Genomic DNA, 23,273 nt, shown 5'->3' with positions numbered 1-23,273 from the left:
CCTATGTTGAAAATAAACTGGAAGATACTAACACTAATAATAGTTTTATGCAATGTAAGTACGTGTAATGGTTATTGAATTTTATTAATAGTTGATTAATAGTATAGTAACAAAAAGTTAGTGATTTAAAACCTTGACTATTAAATTAAGAAAAAGATTCTAATTTTCTATTATTAGCTCTCGTATAAGCTTGTTTAATCTGATACTTCATAAACACTTAAAACGTGGTTTTACATGATAATTTTGCCGAATATTACAAATTCATATTTTTTTTCGTATTGAAAAGCAGTAATTTTCAGTTATTGTACAAGGGAATTGTTTAGTTACGTTTATTTTACAATCAAATTAAACAAAATATTCTGGTATATTTATACTACCTTTTTTTGCTTATCATTATTATTATTTCATTAACCATCATTCATATTTAACTGACTAATTTGTTATAGATGGCAGTACAGCAGATCACTCAAAGCCCAAAGGATGCTGAGACATGAATAGGTATTCATACCAGTTTTGAAAGTATCAATATCGCATGTTGAAAATAAACTAGAAGATACTGATAATAATAATGGTTTTATGCAATGTACGTGTAATGGGTATTGAATGTAATTGATAGTAAATTAATAGTAGAGTAACAATTGTAATTTGATACAAATCTGAATAAAGGATTAGTAAACGCCGTTAGCTTGTAATTTTCATTCTTAAAATTTGACTTAGCAAAAAAAATATTTTTATTTTTACCACGCTTATTTCATTATAAGTTTTCAATTAAACCATAATCCAACGTAATGTTTTTTAAATCTTCTAGTTCAATAGATGTTTTATGGTAGTTTTATTCAATTATAATTTTATATTATGATGTTCGAATCGGAATTATTTTTGAAGAATGGTAATGTCATACTATATCGAAAAGCAGCAATTTTAAGTTTTTGTACAAGTGTATTCATTATTACAATTATTTTACATTCAAATACAACAAAATATTCTGGTAGATTTATACTATCTTTTATGGCTTATCAAAATTATTATTTCTTATCATCTTTTATATGTTTATATTTCATATCTTTTTGCAGTTTTACATTCGTGTTTGCATTTAAATTTCAACTGTAAATTGCTATCAAATAATTAGAAATAAGAATGAAGTTTTTCAGTTGATTTTTATTTAATTGCTTCCATTTCTGCATTATTCAGTGTTGGGCACGTACTAGTTGTCTTATAATGATTTTCGTTCTCTTTATAGTATGTAGTAGTGACATTTTATCATCCAACCATTATACATATTTAACTGACTTCATTTTTTCAGATGGCCGTATAGGAGATCATTCAAGTCGAGCCTAGACATGATTTCATATTCCTCTGATTGGGAAAGTATCAACATCCTACTTTAAAAATGGACCAGAATATTTTGATAATATTAATGGTTTTATGCAATGTACATGTAAAGGGTATTGAATGTAATTGATAGTAAATTAATAGTACTGTAAGAAAAAGTTAGTGTCATGAAACCATTATATTAAACCTGACCATTATATTAAGTAAATAATTCTGATTTTCCATTATTAGCTTTTATATATTTTGTTTTTGCTGACGCTTCGTAAACACTATGAAACATGATTTTATATGATAAATTTGATGAATATTATAAATTCTAATTTATACTGTTTTTAAACAGGCACGTAGCCAGGGGAGTCTGGGTGGTCTAGGTCCACCTTAAATTTACCATGGCTTAGGGTCGGCTCCCCTAAATTCAAAATATAATTATTTTTACCAATTATCAAAATGTGATTGTGCACATTAAAATAAATCTATTGTGATTACTACCACAAAATAGATTAAATGTTACTACTAAGTAATACAATTATTGTTTATTATTAAAATAATTAATTTTTATCATAGTTAACATTTCTGAAAAATATACCTAAATAACAGGGTGTTGATAGACATAAGGTGAAATAGAGTAACTGCGACGCAATTTTATATAGTTCAATTTCAACTATCAATTTCTTGTGAAATAATTAACTTAAAAATATGATGATTATTGTAATATTATGATATGGGAGTGTAACATCTAAATCCACTGTCAAAATTGTGAAAAATATTCTTAATAAATTTTTACGATTAAAAATGTAAAAAAAAAATAAATGTCACACTTGTACATTGGTACGGAGCAAGTGCAATATCGGCTGTTTGAAAATACTAATACCACTGTTATTCAAACGTAGGGTAAGTGACTAAAACTTAATAAATTTAACTATAATACTACGTTTTCAAAGCTGTATTTGTCCAAATAACTCAAAAGTTACAGCTATTTTAAATTTCAATCTTTTTGTTACATATTTGGAGCATACTAAAAATTATTTAAAACATCTCCTTACTTATATTTATTCTTTTTACTTCACTCTCCTATTAAATATTTTTGATTTTTAATTTTTTTGATAAATCAATAAAAATATTTCAAAATGCTTTATTATATACAATAAGATACATACCCCGTTTACGCGTCATAAACAACAGAAACGTATACTTTGGAAATTTTGTATCTACTATAGTTCAGTCATTTTTATTTTAATAGACTCTGAATCTTACATGGACCATAAACAATGAACTATAAATTTAATATAATGGTTGGTTTTAGTTTTAGTTATTTCTAGATATAGATCATCATTGGTTTTTTTTTTTTTTAATCAGACACTATCTATTATTTGTAATACTTTAATAGGTCCACTTGTTGAAAAAACATATTTTTTAAAATCAACTACATACCAAAAAAAAAATTATGATTAATAAGATTCTTAATATGGAATACCGCCTAATGATGAGTGTAAGGGAAAAGCCCCATACAAGTATTTCATTGAGTACAATTATAAAAAATGATAAAAGGGCCAAAAAATATTGGCCACCCTAGAAGGAATAAACCTAACCTTCTCATTTCTATTCACTTGGGAAAGTATCCTAAGTTGAAAATGGACTAGAATATAATGATAATAATAATGGTTTTATGCAATATACATGAAATGTTTATTGAATGTAATTGATAGTCAATTAATAGTACTATAACAAAAAGTTATTGTAATGATACCCTGACCATTAAATTAAGTAAATGATTCTGATTTTCCATTATTAACTTACATATATTTCTTTTAAACTGATACTTCATAAACCCTATTATAAATGATTTAATATGTTAATTTTGATGAATATTTATGCAATGTGCATGTAATAGTTATTGAATATACTTGATAATAAATTAATACTAGTGAATCAATTGTGATTTGTTAAATATCTGAATAAAAGATTAGTAAACACCTTAAGCTTGTAATTTTCATTCTTAAAATTTGCCTAAGCTATAAAAATCTTTTATTTTTACTATATCTAAATGATAATATTGACAAAAATTACATATTCATTTTTTTAACTGTTTATAAAACACTCAATTATTAAATATAAACAGCGACAAAAGGCATGAGCATCACTGTACAGACAATGACAGCCGATCCACCTGAGTCAAAAACTAGTTGGTTGTGTATTGACGCACTGCTGATTACTGTAATGGGTCGTTATATTTACTAAGCTTTTGCGTGTATTTGTTAATCACTTAATAAAGATTTTTGATATTATTATGTTCAAATCAGAGATAATTTGGGAAGAATGGTTATGTCACACTATATTCAAAAACATTATTTTTAAGTTATTGCACAATTGTTTTTTTTAGTTACACTTATTTTACATTTAAATATAACACAACTATCTGGTAGAATTGGACTATCTTCTATGGCTTATTAATATAATTATTTCTTATCATATGTTATAGGTTTATATTTTATATCATTTTGCAGTTTTACATTCGTATTTGTATTTATGTTTGACCTGTAAATTGTTTTCTAATATTTCGTAATAATTATGAAGTTTGTCTGTTAGTTTTTGATTGATTATTTTCTTTTTCTAATTATTCAGTGTTGTTCGCGTACTAGTTGTAATACCGAGATTTTCTTTCCCCTTATTGCGTGTAGTAGTGACATTATATTCGCCAACCATTATCCATATTTAACTGACTACGTTTTTTCAGATGGCAGTGTAGCAGATCACTCAAGTCGAGCCGAGACATGATTTCAAATTTTTCCGATTGGGAAAGTATCAACATCATACTTTGAAAATGGATCAGAATATTTTGATAATATTAATGGTTTTATGCAATGTACGTGTAATGTTTATTGAATGTAATTGATAGTCAATTAACAATACCGAAATCAAAAAATAGTCTAATGAGACCCTGACCATTATATTAAGTGAATGATACTGATTTCCCATCATTAGCTTTCATATATTATGTTTTTGCTGACACTTCATAAATACTATAAAACATGATTTTATATGTTAATTTTGATGAATATTACAAATTCGTATTTTAACTGTTTATGAAACACTCAATTCTCTAGGTAGTAGCTTACAACCTTCACTACTAGATTAAGAAAATAATTCAATGTTACTTATTATTAACTTTCACATGTTTCATTAAACGTGATATTTTGAATACACCATAAAACATGATATTATATGTTCATTTTGATGAATATTACAAATTCATTGTTATTACTGCTTATAAAACAATAAATTCTCAAGTTTGTGTCTTAAAATCTGGACTACTCAATGAAGAAAATGATTCTAATTTGCAAATTATTATATTTCATATATTTCATTTTAGTTGACACTTCATAGACACTATAAAACATGATTTTATATGTTCATTTTGATGAATATTGCAAATTCATTGTTTTTACTGCTTATGCAACACTCAATTCTCAAGTTTGTGCCTTACAACCTTGACTACTAGATTAAGAAAATGATTCAAATTTACATAATATTAACTTTCATATGTATCATTTAACCTGATATTTTGAATACACTATAAAACGTGATTTTATATGTTAATAAGGATAAATATTACAAATTCCTATTTTGATGGCAGTATAACACATCACTCAAGTTGAGTCGAGACATGATTTTACATTTCTACCAATAATAAATTATTGATATTAATTTAAGTAAATTCATTATGTAAAAGCTAACCTAGTATAACGTTTTTATTAAAACGATTGATTAAAAATTCTAATTCTTGTTGCTAATTTTTATTTTTCAGTTTCTTTGCTAATGAAGATGTTTTGGTTGGCACTTTGTGAAGTCCATAAAATATTTCTAGAAAACATAATCGGCGTTTGTTACAGAATAGTATAGTTGCGGATGTCTTAATGATAATTTAGTCACACGTAAACATAGTCCTGAAATGATGAGACTGCACTGCTCAAACATTATTCAGACTGGAAAACTATGTGATAGAAAGTATAAATGGACTCAGTCATGCTATCTAAATGTTGTGTCAGAAATTTGTCTTTAATTCCATAAATACAATTTTCAACATAAAAAATCTGGTATAATTATTATAATTTAATAAATTTGAAAATTGGAGTTTGTTTTCAGTTTTGAATAAGAAATATATATATTTAAATTAGCAATACAAATTTTATAATGAAATTAAATTTTATTCTTATTGTGTTTTCAATTCATGACAATATTACAAATTACAATCATTTGATCTTTCGCTGTAAGAAAATTAACATAACATTATACACTGTATGTATGTATATATAAAATAAAAAATTTATTTCATTTTTAATATGTGTTATTTTTTCTTCCTGTCTGTTGTACATTTAAGACAGAACCATTTTCCTTTAGGCTTGGTAGTTAATTTGACGCATGCAAAGTGGAACCATTCAATAGGACACTGAAAACAATAAAAGTACACAATTAATAAAATATAATAAAAAAAATGAAACACAATATTTACAATAAAAAATAAGAATAATATTATTTTTTCAATGGTTTATGTATTTTTTAAAATGTTTATATGAAATATAAACAAAAAATAAATAAATGATTAATAAATTAAAATTAAAATTCTTACATCTGGATTATCACAACCAATCATTTCACCATAAGATACTTGATTGCATAAACAATATGTTGGTTCATTTGGATCAACAGGCATATCAAATACTTCAGTCGAGTGTGCGATTCCGGCACCAGTAGTGGAATTAGCTTCTGCTGTAACGCTTGTAACACGGTTTGTAGGATTTTTTGGATTAGTGACAACATTAATTAAAGGTGTTTTACAAGGTGCTGCACTTGTTGTTTTTGTAACTCCTGAAAAATGTTGGTAACTATTATACAAAGAAATTAACTTAAATATGGCTAAAAATTTGTTGTACACAAACCTTTTATCAGTTGTTTCTTTTTAGATGTTTTGTTTGGAGCTGTTTCTTCTTCACTCGATGCACTCTTCTTGTTAATTTCTTTGTCTTTAATATTTTTACATCCTCCTGAAAGCAATACACATAAAGTATGGCCAAATATGTGGAATTATAATATGATATAATGCAGAACACCTACGTTTTTGTGAATTTTCCTCCATATTTCTTATAGCACTAATGGCTTTGTCTTGAATTTCAGCTCCAAAGCATGCTAAATCTGAATCAAATTTTCTAACATGTTTATCTACCTGTAAGGAGCAATGGAATGGAACATTTATAAGGTAATGTTAATAATTTAAAATTAACATACCAATTCATAAGTTTGTATAGACAATTGAACTTTATCATCACTATATCCTTTCGCTTTGTCAAACTGACGTTGTATGTTGGTCAACATTTCGCGTTTTTTATCTTCTGTGTATCGCTTGACATTTGACATATAATCGGCTGTCAGTTTGTCAATGTTACGCATCAGTTCTTGAACTCTGGAGTCAAGATCTCGCATCAGAGTGAAGTTTCGTTGCAACTCAACAGGAAGGTTCTCTAAACCTAAAATATAACCCTGATAGTACCTCGTTTAAATGCAAAATCAAAAAAAAAACTTACTGTCCAGAAAGTTCTCCAACTTAAGTGCAGAAGACATTTTTGTTATTTTCTAATTCAGCTGAGAATTATTGAAGAAAAAAAAAAGCATAAGATACTTGTAAATAACAACAAACGGGAATTTACATGGATTACATTAACAATAATCCGATAATTGAAAGCAGATACAGTGCTACCACAACAGCGAGTCAAAAACGACAATTCCAAACATTCAACACGTTGAAAATAATTTTTTATTTTAATTAAATAATTAATTCATTTAAATTCATCATACATTTTAAAATAAAATATTATATAGAAAAGTTTAATATGGCATAATATCACAAGCATAAAAAGGCATGTACCGGCAGAGGTCACGCTTTTAAATCTATATAAATGGAAAGAAAAGGTGATGTTTAACAAACTGTTAAAATATCTAAAGGAACACTTTGACCAATTTAAAGAAATACATTTTGAAATTGAGTAAATATTCAATTTAAACAAAACCCAAAGTTATGTTATTTAAATCGTCTAGTTTCAAAAGATGTTTTAGAGAAATATAATTTGATATTATTATGTTCAAATCAGAATTATATAAGAAGAATGATTATGTCACACTATATTCAAAAACATTATTTTTAAGTTATTGCACAATTGTTTTTTTTAGTTACACTTATTTTACATTCAAATATAACACAACTATCTGGTAGAATTGTACTATCTTCTATGGCTTATCAATATTATTATTTCTTATCATATGTTATAGGTTTATATTTTATATTATTTTGCAGTTTTACATTCGTATTTGTATTTATGTTTAAACTGTAAATTATTTTCTAATATTTCGTAATAATTATGAAATTCGTCTGTTATTTTTTGATTGATTATTTTTTTTTTCTAATTAATCAGTGTTGTTCGCGTACTAGTTGTAATACCGAGATTTTCTTTCTCCTTATTGCGTGTATTAGTGACATTGTATTCGCCAACCATTATCCATATTTAACTGACTACGTTTTTTCAGATGGAAGTATAGCAGATCCCTCAAGTCGAGCCAAGACATGATTACACATTTTTCCGATTGGGAAAATATCAACATCATACTTTTAAATGAACCAGAATATTTTGATAATATTAATGGTTTTATGCAATGTACGTGTAATGTTTATTGAATGTAATTGATAGTCAATTAATAATACCGAAATCAAAAAATAGTCTAATGAGACGCTGACCATTATATTAAATGAATGATACTGATTTCCCATCATTAGCTTTCATATATTATGTTTTTGCTGACACTTCATAAACACTATAAAACATGATTTTATATGTTAATTTTGATGAATATTAAAAATTGATTGTTTTTACTGCTTATAAAAATTCTCAAGTTAGTGCCTTAAATTCTGGACTACTTGATTAAGGAAACGATTCTAATTTGCGAATTATTATGTTTCACTTATTTCATTTTTGCTACCACTTCATACACACTATAAAACATGATTTTATGTATAAATTTTGATGAACATTAAACATTGATATTTTAACAGCTTATGGAACACTCAATTCTCTAGTTAGTAGCTTACAACCTTGACTACTAGATTAAGAAAATGATTCAAATTTACATAATATTATCTTTCATTTGTATCATTTAGCCTGATATTTTGAATTCACTATAAAACGTGATTTTATATGTTATTAATTAGGATAATTATTATAAATACCTATTGTCTAACTCTTTATAAAACTCTAAAATCTCAAGTTATTCTCCAAACATTATATGTATTTAACTGACTACATTTTTACAGATGTCAGTACTGTAGTTTACCAAAGCACTTGGGAAAGTATTAAGATTCGACATTGAAAATAATCTAAAAGATACTGATAATTATAATGGTTTTATGTAATGTACGTGTAATGGTTATTGAATGTATTTCATAGTTAATTAATAGTAGTTTAACAGTTGAAATTTATTAATAATCTGAATAAAGGATTTGTAAAGACTTTTAGCTTATCATATTAATTCTTAACATTTTCCTTAACTACAAAAATCTTGTTATTTTTACAACGTTTATTTCATTATTAGGTTTCAGTTTATCCATAACCCAAAGAAATGTTATTTAAATTGTCTATTTTCAATAAATGTTTTACAGTAGATTCAATCAAAATTTGATATTATTATGTTCAAATCAGAATTATATAAGAAGAATGGTTATGTCACTCTATATTCAAAAACATTATTTTTAAGTTATTGCACAATTGTTTTTTTTAGTTACACTTATTTTACATTTAAATATAACACAACTATCTGGTAGAATTGGACTATCTTCTATGGCTTATTAATATAATTATTTCTTATCATATGTTATAGGTTTATATTTTATATCATTTTGCAGTTTTACATTCGTATTTGTATTTATGTTTGACCTGTAAATTGTTTTCTAATATTTCGTAATAATTATGAAGTTTGTCTGTTAGTTTTTGATTGATTATTTTCTTTTTCTAATTATTCAGTGTTGTTCGCGTACTAGTTGTAATACCGAGATTTTCTTTCCCCTTATTGCGTGTAGTAGTGACATTATATTCGCCAACCATTATCCATATTTAACTGACTACGTTTTTTCAGATGGCAGTGTAGCAGATCACTCAAGTCGAGCCGAGACATGATTTCAAATTTTTCCGATTGGGAAAGTATCAACATCATACTTTGAAAATGGATCAGAATATTTTGATAATATTAATGGTTTTATGCAATGTACGTGTAATGTTTATTGAATGTAATTGATAGTCAATTAATAATACCGAAACCAAAAAATAGTCTAATGAGACCCTGACCATTATATTAAGTGAATGATACTGATTTCCCATCATTAGCGTTCATATATTATGTTTTTGCTGACACTTCATAAATACTATAAAACATGATTTTATATGTTAATTTTGATGAATATTTCAAATTCGTATTTTAACTGTTTATGAAACACTCAATTCTCTAGGTAGTAGCTTACAACCTTCACTACTAGATTAAGAAAATAATTCAATGTTACTTATTATTAACTTTCACATGTTTCATTAAACGTGATATTTCGAATACACTATAAAACGTGATATTATATGTTCATTTTGATGAATATTGCAAATTCATTGTTTTTACTGTTTATAAAAATTCTCAAGTCAGTGTCTTAAATTCTGGACTACTTGATTAAGGAAACGATTCTAATTTGCAAATTATTATGTTTCACATATTTCATTTTTGCTGCCACTTCATACACACTATAAAACATGATTTTATATATAAAATTCGATGAATATTAAACATTGATATTTAAACTGTTTATGCAACATTCAATTCTCAAGTTTTTGCTTTACAACCATGACTACTAGATTAAGAAAATGATTCAAATTTACATAATATTAACTTTCATTTGTATCATTTAACCTGATATTTTGAATATATTTCAAAAATATGGCTTTCTTTGAGTATAACTGAACTCAGTGATGCTGTCTAAATGTTGTGTCAGAAATTTGTCTTTAATTCCATAAATACAATTTTCAACATAAAAAATCTGGTATAATTATTATAATTTAATAAATTTGAAAATTGGAGTTTGTTTTCAGTTTTGAATAAGAAATATATATATTTAAATTAGCAATACAAATTTTATAATGAAATTAAATTTTATTCTTATTGTGTTTTCAATTCATGACAATATTACAAATTACAATCATTTGATCTTTCGCTGTAAGAAAATTAACATAACATTATACACTGTATGTATGTATATATAAAATAAAAAATTTATTTCATTTTTAATATGTGTTATTTTTTCTTCCTGTCTGTTGTACATTTAAGACAGAACCATTTTCCTTTAGGCTTGGTAGTTAATTTGACGCATGCAAAGTGGAACCATTCAATAGGACACTGAAAACAATAAAAGTACACAATTAATAAAATATAATAAAAAAAATGAAACACAATATTTACAATAAAAAATAAGAATAATATTATTTTTTCAATGGTTTATGTATTTTTTAAAATGTTTATATGAAATATAAACAAAAAATAAATAAATGATTAATAAATTAAAATTAAAATTCTTACATCTGGATTATCACAGCCAATCATTTCACCATAAGATACTTGATTGCATAAACAATATGTTGGTTCATTTGGATCAACAGGCATATCAAATACTTCAGTCGAGTGTGCGATTCCGGCACCAGTAGTGGAATTAGCTTCTGCTGTAACGCTTGTAACACGGTTTGTAGGGTTTTTTGGATTAGTGACAACATTAATTAAAGGTGTTTTACAAGGTGCTGCACTTGTTGTTTTTGTAACTCCTGAAAATGTTGGTAACCATTATACAAAGAAATTAACTTAAATATGGCTAAAAATTTGTTGTACACAAACCTTTTATCAGTTGTTTCTTTTTAGATGTTTTGTTTGGAGCTGTTTCTTCTTCACTCGATGCACTCTTCTTGTTAATTTCTTTGTCTTTAATCTTATTACATCCTCCTGGAATCATTAAACATAAAGAAATGGCCAAATATGTGGAATTATAATATGAAATAATGCAGAACACCTACGTTTTTGTGAATTTTCCTCCATATTTCTTATGGCACTAATGGCTTTGTCTTGAATTTCAGCTCCAAAGCGTGCTAAATCTGAATCAAATTTTCTAACATGTTTATCTACCTGTAAGGAGCAATGAAGTGGAACATTTATAAGATAATGTTAATAATTTAAAATTAACATACCAATTCATAAGTTTGTATAGACAATTGAACTTTATCATCACTATATCCTTTCGCTTTGTCAAACTGACGTTGTATGTTGGTCAACATTTCGCGTTTTTTATCTTCTGTGTATCGCTTGACATTTGACATATAATCGGCTGTCAGTTTGTCAATGTTACGCATCAGTTCTTGAACTCTGGAGTCAAGATCTCGCATTAGAGTGAAGTTTCGTTGCAACTCAACAGGAAGATTCTCTAAACCTAAAATATAACTCTGATAGTACCTCGTTTAAATGCAAATCGAAAAACAACTTACTTTCCAGATTGTGTTCCAAGTTAATCGAAGAAGACATTTTTGTTATTTTATGATTCAGCTGAGAATTATTGAAGAAAAAAAAAAATAAACACGAGATACTTGTAAACAACAACAAACGGGAATTTACAAGGATTACATTAGCAATTATCCAACAATTGCTAGCAGATACAGTGCTACCACAACAGCGAGTCAAAAACGACAATTCCAAACATTCAACACGTTGAAAATAATTTTTTATTTTAATTAAATAATTAATTCATTTAAATTCATCATACATAAAATATGAAATAGTAAAGTTAAATATAACTTAATGTTAAATACATATGATATAATTTATAATATAATTTAACATAATATGACAAGCACAGAAAAGGCATGTTCCAGAAGAGCTCACGCTTTTAAACCTATATAAATTGAAAGGACGGGTGATGTTTAACAAACTATTAAAATATCTAAAATAACGCTTTGACCAATTTTGAAAATGAGTAAATATTCAATTTAACCATAACCCAAAGTAATGTTATATAAATAGTCTAGTTCCAATAGATGTCTTAGAGAAATATAATTTGATATTATTCTGTTCAAATCGGAATTATTTTTGATCTCACACTATATTGAAGAGCAGCAATATTATGTTTATGTACAAGTGTATTCATTAGTTAAAATTATTTTACATTCAAATATTACAGAACTATCTGGTAGAATTGTACTATATTCTATGGCTTATCAATATTATTATTTCTTATCATTTGTTATAGGTTGATATTTTATATCATTTTGCAGTTTTACATAGGTATTCATATTTATGTTTGAACTGTAAATTGTTTCCTAATATTTCGTATTAATTATGAAGTTCGTCTGTTTGTTTTTGATTGATTATTTTCTTTTTCAAATTATTCAGTGTTGTTCGCGTACTAGTTGTAATACCGAGATTTTCTTTCCCCTTATTGCGTGTATTAGTGACATTGTATTCTCCAATCATTATCCATATTTAATTGACTACGTTTTTGCAGATGGCAGTATAGCAGATCACTCGGTTCGAGCCGAAACATGATTGCTCATTTTTCCGATTGGGAAAGTATCAAAATCATACTTTAAATATGGACCAGAATATTTTGATAATATTAATGGTTTTATGCAATGACGTGTAATGTTTATTGAATGTAATTGATAGTCAATTAATAATACCGAAACCAAAAAATAGTCTCATGAGACCCTGATTATTATATTAAGTGAATGATACTGATTTCCCATTATTCGCTTTCATTTATTTTGTTTTTGCTGACACTTCATAAACACTATAAAACATGATTTTATATATAAATTTTGATGAACATTAAACATTGATATTTAAACTCTTTATGCAGCATTCAATTCTCAAGTTTTTGCTTTAAAACCTTGACTACTAGATTAAGAAAATGATTCAAATTTACATAATATTATTGTTCATTTGTAGCATTTAACCTGATATTTTGAATTCACTATAAAACGTGATTTTATATGTTATTAATTAGGATAATTATTATATATACCTATTGTCTAACTGTTTATAAAACTCTAAAATCTCAAGTTATTCTCCAAACATTATATGTATTTAACTGACTACATTTTTTCAGATGTCAGTACTGCAGTTTACCAAAGCACTTGGGAAAGTATAAAGATTCGACATTGAAAATAATCTAGAAGATACTGATAATTATAATGGTTTTATGTAATGTACGTGTAATGGTTATTGAATGTATTTCATAGTTAATTAATAGTAGTTTAACAGTTGAAATTTATTAATAATCTGAATAAAGGATATGTAAACACTTTTAGCTTGTCATATTAATTTTTAACATTTTCCTTAACTACAAAAATCTTGTTATTTTTACAACGTTTATTTCATTATTAGGTTTCAGTGTATCCATAACCCACAGAAATGTTATTTAAATCGTCTAGTTTCAATAGATGTTTTAGATAAATATAATTTGATATTATTATGTTCAAATCAGAATTATATAGAGAAGAACGGTTATGTCACACTACATTCAAAAACATTATTTTTAAGTTATTGCACAATTGTTTTTTTTAGTTACACTTATTTTACATTCAAATATAACATAACTATCTGGTAGAATTGTACTATCTTCTATGGCTTATCAATATTATTATTTCTTATCATATGTTATAGGTTTATATTTTATATTATTTTGCAGTTTTACATTCGTATTCGTATTTATGTTTGAACTGTAAATTGTTTTCTAATATTTCGTAATAATTATGAAATTCGTCTGTTATTTTTTGATTGATTATTTTTTTTTCTAAAAATTTTTTCAAATTTTAGTCTCATGAGACAATGACCATTATATTAAGTGAATGATACTGATTTCCCATCATTAGCTTCCATATATTATGTTTTTGCTGACACTTCATAAATACTATAAAACATGATTTTATATGTTAATTTTGATGAATATTAAAAATTTATATTTTTAATTGTTTATAAAACTCTGAAGTCTCAAGTTATTCTCCAAACATTTTATGTATTAACTGACTAAATTTTTTTTTTATGTCAGTACTGCAGTTTGAGTAAACTGCAAACTTAGTACTTACTTACTTCCCAGTAAACTTGGGAAAGTATCAAAATCTGACATTGAATATTAATTAGAAGATACTGATAATTATAATGGTTTCATGTTATGTACGTGTAATGGTTTTTGAACATAATCGATAGTCAATTAATATTACTGTAACAAAAAGTTCACACATATATATATATATATATACATATTTCATGATATCGATAGCTGTTATAGTATTTTATTTTTCCATAAGTAAAACCATTGATTATATATACTAAATAGTACTATTTATAATCTGTGGTAAACCTGCAGGTTGATATACTTTTTTGCAAAAATATTTCATTAATTATTAATTATATTATAATATCATTTATTATTTTTATTGCATATTTGTATAATTACGATCAGAAACAACTCACTATAGAATCAGTTAACGATTCAATTGAATGACTTGTCAGTGGTGGTTACAAATAAATGAACAAGTTGAATTATGATTTTATGCTCAAATAATTCACTAAACAGCCTGTACCAGTTCATTTACTTGCATTCTTGAATCTATTCACCAAAGTAAACATATCCCATCTCTACTATTTTTTTTCTACTTGTATTTAATAATAAACAAAAGCAAAATATAATATATATATATATTTATATTTCAGCAATATATTTGTTAATAGATATAAACAGTTTTATAATTTATGCATAATTTAAGTGTATATTTTATGTAATTACATATCTTATACACAAAATATATATAAATTTTAATCAAGTAAATGCAATTTTTAAAATTTATTTATGGTTTATAAATTTTGTTAAATATACAACTGATATTTATATGTGTTGTTTTTGAATCTGCATTTAAAAAAAAAAAAAGTTTCAAATAATTGTTGATGAACATTAAATTAATAGCATTACATCATATTCAACATTTGTTGTATCATATTGTTATTGGATATGTGTATCACTCGATCATGTTTTTTATAACTGCGTTGTAATGTCATTGGTATATAAAAGAGTACAAATACACACATCTTTTGTCATATTACTTTTTTAGACATTATCAAAATTATTATGAGTTTTGTGTCATACAGATTCACTAGTATAGGATATTAGGATAACAACATACTATTTTTAGGCATTTATGTTGTAGTTTTTAAGTGTGTGTGGGTCACTTTAAAAGTTTCTCTTATAAAGATTGACTGAGTAACATAATAAAATATGTTTTTTTTTTTTTTTTTTGTTACATTGTTAGATAATAATTTTTGTTAAGTACCATAAAGGAATTCCTAAGTTTCTATCAAATGTCTACTAACAAATACAACTTATAAACAAGGTTTTCAATACTTTAAAATTTTCAATTTTCATTCACATTTTCTTAAGCACCTGGTGGATCAACGAAAATGTATTAGGTTAAAATGTTCCACAAATAATTCTACACTAAAATCAGTTTTTCAATCTCCAAAATCTTGTTATTTCAAACTGAGTTGACCTAAGTACGACATTTTAAAAATCTAGTTTTTTGAAAAATCAAAAGCATAAGATTTATGTAGCTAGTTACGGGGATCAATTTTATGTTTTACGACTTACGTCCTTTCTCTCATGGTTTTCCCTGAAAGAAGCATGTAAACAAGCATTTTCATTTTTCAAAATTTTCAATTTTTATTTGCGTTTTCTTAGGTCACCTGGGAGTCCAAAGAAAATGTTAAAATAGATGGTAGTACAGCAGATCACTCAAGGCATGCTGAGACATGAATTCGCATTCTTACTACTTGGGACAGTATCAACATCCTACGTTGAAAATGAACTAGAAGATACTAATAATAATAATGGTTTTATGCAATGTACGTATAATGGTTATTGAATGAAATTGATACATTATAATAGTGTATGAAAGTTAATAATTGTAAATTAGAAACATTTTCTTAATCTTGTGGTCAATGTTTCAAGTCATTAACTTAAGAACTATGTGTTTTATAAGCAGTTAAAAATATAAATTTGTAATAATCGTCAATACTAACATATAAATTCATGTTTTATCATTATAATTATAATTTGAATTAAATTAAATGTAACTTAAGGATACACATGTATAATGACTTAAAATTACTGCTTTTCAATATAGTATGACATATAGTATAAGCATTAGGATTCTTCAAAAATAAATCTGATTTGGTCATAATATCAAATTTTAATTGAATAAAACTACCATAAAACATCTATTGAAACTAGTCGATTAAAATATCAATGCTTTGGGTTATGGTTAAATTGAAACTAATAATGAAATAAACGTTGTAAAAATAACAAGATTTTTTTAGTGAAGGCAAATTTTAAGAATGAAAATTACAAGTTAAAGGTATTTACCAATCATATATTCAGATTTTTAAAAAATTTCAATTGTTGCACTACTATTAATTTACTATCAATTACCTACATTCAATCACCATTACACATACATTGCATAAAACCATTATTATTATTAGTATCTTCTAGTTCATTTTTAACGTATGATGTTGATACTTTCAAAAGTGGTATAAATGCCAATTCATGATTTAGCATCCTTTGAATGATCTGCTATACTGCCATCTAAAAAAAAATTAGTCAGTTAAATATGTAAAATGATTTGAGGATAAAATATCATTACTACACACCATAATCGGAACTAAAATCTTTATATGACAACTAGTACGTGGACAACACTGAATAATTCAGAGATGGAAACAATCAATCAAAAGCTAACAGACAAACTTCATTCTTATTATAAAATATATGAAAACAATTTACAGTTGAAACTTAAATACAAATACGAATGTAAAATCAAAAATTTTTATATATCTCAATATCTGTGGTAGGCACTAAGCCACTAATCTAGGGTACTTTGCATAATTTCGTCGTATACTATAACAGAATAATTACCTGATAAGTGATAATACAGAAGATAAACATAATATTGTAATCACAGAATAATATATATGTATATATATATATATATCTTAGTTCGTGATTGTAACGAATAATTTCGGGCAACCGCACATTGAGTACTTCATGAAGAGACCCGTCGCTACAATATCGGCAACAATTTTTTGTACGGTCACGATACGCCTGCACCCCGCGACTATCAATATTCAAGAATAGTATGAGCTCGGGGTTGTGCACATGTGCAGTCCGTGTTATCGCCAAAAATTAAAATTTCTTATATAGAGGTTATTACTTTAAATGTAAACGACTGAACGTAGAGTCGTATATCATGAATTAAAAATAACGTATCTTAATTCGTGTTATACACTGCAATAGTCCATAATATCGCCCGGAAGAACGATGACGAATGAGAAACGAACTCTACAAAATTGTTTTCGAAAGATGGCCCACTGCCCCTCGCGTACCTCCACTTAACCCAAGTCAAGAACTCTCGCCGTCATTATTCGATCTGCGTCATTTTCTTTTTGTTTCACCCAGTCCAGTCTCTTCTTCTTGTAGTACCTACTCTGGTTAAACACGTACAACTGTCGTCATAAATCTTCCGGCGTTCCGACGTCGATGATATCGAGTTTCGAGCCTGCCAACAGTGTCGACCTGTCCGAGAATGTGCGACTCAATCTCTTATGTGGGTTTAAGTCGTTTGATTTAGACACACCCCTCGTGCTCAGTGGTCGCTATTGATTTTTTACGAGGCAAGTGCTACAAGTTTTGTACCTTAGAACAACACGTGAATTTAATTAATTTTTCCAAGGCACGAAAGGTTTGTATTTATTTTAAGTAATAAAATATAAATATTAAATACTAATAAATGAGAATATTATCCAGACATATGAATGTTTTACATTTAAATTTTAAAAAATATAGGGAACTCGATAGGCATTTTTTTTTTTACATTTCTTTATGTTTGTTGAATTACTATTATTATTTGAGTGTTTATTATTTCAATGTTCATTGGTAGGATATATTGTTTTAGATGTTTGAAGCTGTGAGAATTGTTTTGTTTCCCTAAGAGTTTTGGTTGTTTTGGAGCTAAGACAATTTTGTAGTTGTTAAACACTTGTACGTACATTGTCTTTAAACAATGTTGAATATACTTATTGCCTATTGATTTTGATTTTTCATTTGGTTCTTGAATTTGTAATTATATTAAATAGAAATCAGATTTTACTTCTAGTTATATAATTTTATCATAATAAACCTACAACTTTTGAAGTATCTAATATTTTAAATTATATTAAAATTTTAAATGTCCGGCATTAGGTGTAGTTGTCGATCTTACACGATCATCATTTTTGATTTTTTAGTAATATTGGTACTGGTTTGTTATAGCCCCGTTGTGGTAAATGAAAACTTTATAGCCCGTCACTCATGTTTGTTATCTCACCGCCATCATATGAATACAAAATAATGAGTTTATTTATTAATATAATAATTCTAATAATTTAATAATTAATTTAAAAATATATAAAAATGTTCATGCTATTCGTGATGCCCAAAATTCTACTACATTTTTTAAAATTGTTCCAAACGATTCACTATTATTTAGTTTTGAACGCCATATAAATTCTGCCATGTACGAGTCTAAAAAAATGTGTATATGTTTCTCTACGTTTTTTTGTTGCCCTGTTTCGCAGAACCCCATATTCTCTCAACATTTTGTGTGTGGGCTCCTGAGTTTAAGACGTTTTTTTTTGGAGGACTAAGCCCCCCCAATCTCTGCATATGTTTAAATAATATATTCAAATGTTGTATGAATAATACTGTTCTGCTCAGTTTATTATTGAATTACAAAAATTCCTGTGAATAAGAGAACAAAAAGTACATTTTCCAAGTTATGCATAAAATACCTGTATACCATACATGGATATAAAGTTATTGGCTTACAAAATATATTTTAAACTGTTTGAAAAAAAATATTATGCATAATTACTTACATAAATAAACCATATTTTCAGTATTTGTTTAAATAATTAAAGTATGATTAATTTTGTAATATTGTGAAATGATTTGATTTAATATGTATTGTTTATACATTTTTAAATTAAAATTATTGTTTACTCAAAATAAACTATTAAAATAACTTATACCTAAATGTTTTTTTGTTTTAAAGAATATTAACATTGAATATTATAGTATGGTATTTTTTATGTTTAGGTATATTAAAAGATAACTGTATTATAATGTGTTTCAACACAAAATGGGATGTTGATCAACATATGACTAAATTTGAAAATGCAGAACATTGGAAATTTAGACGTGCTTTTTTGATTGCCAACAAAAATAAATACCCTGAAGATCGATTAGAGACTTTATCTCGTATGTTTATTTTTATTGAATTTATGGAATGCAAGTGAGTTAATTGTTTAATTATGATTATTACTTAAAATTGAGTTAAAAAGATACAAAAGTTTTTAAATTTTTCAAGGTATCCAAAACCAACCATGGATTTTATTCACAACCTATCTAAAAGTTTTGTTAATGATTTGAAAGAAAAATTGCATGAAAATATACAGGATATTAACATGACAGATTCAAATACTGCTAAAGATTATGGTATTTACTGTAAATTTATCTCTATAAACAATTTTATTTTAAATAATTACAAATGTAAATATAGGTTTTGATAAATTTCAGAAAATGCTCAAGCCATTACATCAGACTTAAATATCAATCAACCTCCTAACAAAAACATGAGATATACAACACCATATGATTCTAACTGTTTAATACCAGGTTTTATGTTAAAGGTCGTAAATGGTGCAAATGTTTATGATATTCTTGAACAATCATGCAGATTTAGCAAAACAACAAAACCAGAAATAGTATATGAAGGATTAAATGTTGATTATATGTAATTCTAATTTGATTTCTATTAGTAAAGTTAATTGGATTATGAAAAAAATTGTTTTAAAGTGGTTGAAATGCTTGAATCTTACAATTGACTAATTCGATTGATAAAATTTAAAATGAATTAAGTGGTTCTATTTAAAATTACATTTACTTATATCATAGTTTAACAAAAAAAAAACCACTGTGATAAATACAGATTTTTTTATAATACATTATGTTTTGATTATTGGTTGATTCTTTTAAATAATAATTTTAAATGTGTAATATATTATACAATATTTTCTAGTTCTAATGCCTTGATAATTTTAATATTAATATTATGATCTTTGTAAAATTAAAATAATTATTTATTAATTTAAAAATTTTTATTTTTTAAAATTTATAAATATAATTTACCATTGTCGTTTAAGTATATCTTTAATAAAACTTCGGACATCCCAGTTTACTTGAGTTAATTATCTTTTTAGTTAGTTAAAGATTGTCATCAATAAGAATGGCGATAGTGGTTAGTTTAAACAGATCAAAACATTATGGGATAGTTTCAATTTATTTTAGATTTTTCTCATTCTTATAAAATATCAGATATTTCTAATATAAATATTTTACAGTAAAATTTCTCCTTTGTTCTAGCTGTAGCATAAAAAAAATATGATTTTAATTATTTTACAGTTATTACCTTGAATTTATTTACTTTTTTATATGATATTAAGTTACATTTTATTTTTATCATATTTAGACAAGCTAAATTGTACATACATAAAAAATTGATAGCAGTTGCTGCGGGATCAACGATAAAACATGCTCGTAAGAGTGTAGCAGTTATTGCTTATGACATTTTGAAAGAAATGTGCTTTACTATTAAGGTAACATAATATTATTTATTGTTATTATTTTGTTATCTGTTATAAACAATTCATTTATTAGGTGAAAGAAATTGATACACAATCTCAAATTTCATTGGCAGATATGAATAATTTAAAAGAGTCTCCAAATTGTTCAACAAATTATACTCCAAATTGTTCAACGAATTATAAAAATATATCAGACAACAATCTTGGTAATATGATTTTGAAAAATATGGGTTGGAAAGAAGGTGATGGGTTAGGAAAAAATAACCAAGGAATTAAATCACCAATAGAGTAAGTCAATAATTTGAAATATGTATTGTTTAATTTGTTTGACATACATGTATTTTATTATAACACCATAGTCCTATAATTTAAATAAGAAATTTCTAAAAAAAAAATTATTTAGTAATTTATTCTAAAATATTTTTTCAAATTTAGAATAAAAATTGGCGTTTTGGCTACTGGATGATATATTTAATTTAATTTATACAGTATTTTATTGGTATATTATTATATTTTTAATTAAAATAAAAACTTGGTTTTGTCAATTTAAATATTGTCAAATAAGTTAAAAATAATTATAAGTTTCATTTTCATCTTTATTAACATAAATCTTGTATACAGAGTTGTTCAACTTAAAAAAAGAGTTGGATTAGGTGTTACGCCATCACGTGAAACTGCAAAAATGAACTTAAATAAATTTCAAACAGAAGTTAAGGAATACATAATGAGATTTTCTAGCGGTCCAAAAACAAAACTTTCATTTACAACAGAGTTTACAAAGGATGAGCGTAAAATTATTCACAAGTAAAATCATATAATGAAACATATGTTTATTTTTTTTAAATATAATTTATTTTTATTAGGATTTGTACACACCTTGACTTAAAGACTAAAAGTTATGGAAAAAATGAAAACAGGCGAATTGTGATACAGAAAAAACAATCTCCTCGGGAAATTTTTTATGAACTCGTTAATTCTGTTAACTTTGAAAATGATTGTTACAAGTTAGAACTGCCACGGCATGAAAGTACATTTTCATGTGAAGTAATATAATGAAATTATAAACCAATTTTTTTTTTTAACAATTAAAATAACTGATAATTTATTTAATCGACATTATTGAAGTTATTAGTTTTTTATTTTATTTAAGAAACATGCATTTATAATTTTTTTTTTATCAATATTATTCATAATTTAATTTTCTTAGCTATAGAATATACCTAATTTTTAACTTCAGTACATTATTAATTGTATTTTTTTCATGACTAAACTGAGTTAATTTGCCACCTTTATGGCCTTAACCTTGTTTAATGTTTGAATCGGAGACATATTTACACTTTTTGCGCCCAGGGTCAACCATATTTCAATATTTGTTCACTACCCCCCTACCCACCACTATATAAATCCCCATTTTAATTTTTTTAGTTATATTTGACTAATTTGTCAATTACACAGATAATGGTATTAATTTTTCTTAAACTTATTAAAATGTATAACATTATATTATACTAAAATAATTTTAAAAAAACCAATAAAATACATGTTTATAATTTTTTCCTTAATTATTTATTAGCAAAATCAAAACTATCAATCTTCTAAGGTTGTATTGTTTCTGTGTTATTATCACTAAGTCTTAGAAGGTATTGTCAGACAACTTACCAAAAATCAAGAAGTCCAAATAGTAGGTACTTAAACAAGTTCTTAATGTAAAAAAAATGTATTAATATAATGTTATACTGTACTTTAGCAATGTCTGACCGACCTGGGTAAATTTCCTCGTTCCTCCCTCCCCCTTAAATATGGCTCTGGTTTGAATTGAGAAAATAAAAATTACTGAACAAAGGAATCCATACAAAAATCTTTTATGTATTTAACAGACAAATGTATTTTAATTTAAGATGCTGTATAGTATGTTTGACTATTTATAATATACTCAATAAATGACTAAAATGTAATTATTAATTATTATTTGTAATCAACACACAATTTAGTTCACAAATGAATAATACTATAAAAAAATAGTGATGAATTACTATAATATTTGATACAAATGTTTTTGCAAATTATACTTTAGCATTATTTTTAATCAATTATTACTA

General features: G+C 25.7%; 2 protein-coding genes and 2 long non-coding RNA genes across 6 annotated transcripts; 2 read left to right on the top strand and 2 right to left on the bottom strand.

Moving 5' to 3' along the window:
- Positions 1 to 1,078: 1,078 nt before the first annotated feature.
- On the top strand, positions 1,079 to 4,115 carry LOC113559061. 2 transcript variants are annotated; one of them, XR_003405816.1, is made up of 3 exons: positions 1,079 to 1,239; positions 1,304 to 1,445; positions 4,067 to 4,115. It is a non-coding gene; the product is annotated as an uncharacterized LOC113559061 (long non-coding RNA). The 2 variants fall into 2 exon arrangements; XR_003405817.1 differs by having other exon boundaries at positions 1,304 to 1,454; positions 4,067 to 4,106.
- A 1,189-nt stretch (positions 4,116 to 5,304) lies between these two features.
- Positions 5,305 to 17,459, bottom strand: LOC113559059. The gene is made up of 14 exons (XM_028188655.1): positions 17,411 to 17,459; positions 11,934 to 11,991; positions 11,640 to 11,878; positions 11,469 to 11,577; positions 11,293 to 11,397; positions 10,984 to 11,222; positions 10,728 to 10,803; positions 10,605 to 10,621; positions 6,912 to 6,960; positions 6,616 to 6,854; positions 6,445 to 6,553; positions 6,270 to 6,374; positions 5,960 to 6,198; positions 5,305 to 5,779 (listed from the first exon to the last, which is right to left on the bottom strand). Exons 1-14 carry the CDS (start codon positions 17,438 to 17,440, stop codon positions 5,678 to 5,680), a joined length of 1,716 nt encoding a protein of 571 aa, XP_028044456.1. The 5' UTR covers positions 17,441 to 17,459; the 3' UTR covers positions 5,305 to 5,677.
- Positions 15,666 to 17,379, bottom strand: LOC114253687. The gene is made up of 2 exons (XR_003625230.1): positions 17,146 to 17,379; positions 15,666 to 16,179 (listed from the first exon to the last, which is right to left on the bottom strand). It is a non-coding gene; the product is annotated as an uncharacterized LOC114253687 (long non-coding RNA).
- A 69-nt stretch (positions 17,460 to 17,528) lies between the features above and the next one.
- Positions 17,529 to 22,961, top strand: LOC113556545 (NF-kappa-B-repressing factor-like). Of its 2 annotated transcripts, none has more exons than XM_026961564.1 (8): positions 17,529 to 18,165; positions 19,628 to 19,823; positions 19,899 to 20,026; positions 20,108 to 20,324; positions 21,060 to 21,186; positions 21,248 to 21,462; positions 21,796 to 21,978; positions 22,038 to 22,961. In XM_026961564.1, exons 2-8 carry the CDS (start codon positions 19,654 to 19,656, stop codon positions 22,225 to 22,227), a joined length of 1,230 nt encoding a protein of 409 aa, XP_026817365.1. In that variant the 5' UTR covers positions 17,529 to 18,165; positions 19,628 to 19,653; the 3' UTR covers positions 22,228 to 22,961. The 2 variants fall into 2 exon arrangements, with proteins under 2 accessions (XP_026817365.1, XP_026817364.1); XM_026961563.1 differs by having other exon boundaries at positions 17,529 to 18,233.
- The last annotated feature ends 312 nt before the right edge of the window (positions 22,962 to 23,273 follow it).

This window comes from Rhopalosiphum maidis, chromosome 3 (assembly GCF_003676215.2).
Source record: "Rhopalosiphum maidis isolate BTI-1 chromosome 3, ASM367621v3, whole genome shotgun sequence".
NCBI classification, from domain to species: Eukaryota; Metazoa; Arthropoda; class Insecta; order Hemiptera; family Aphididae; genus Rhopalosiphum; species Rhopalosiphum maidis.
Note: the sequence above shows the minus strand (reverse complement) of the source record. Positions and strands in the feature narration are given on the sequence as shown.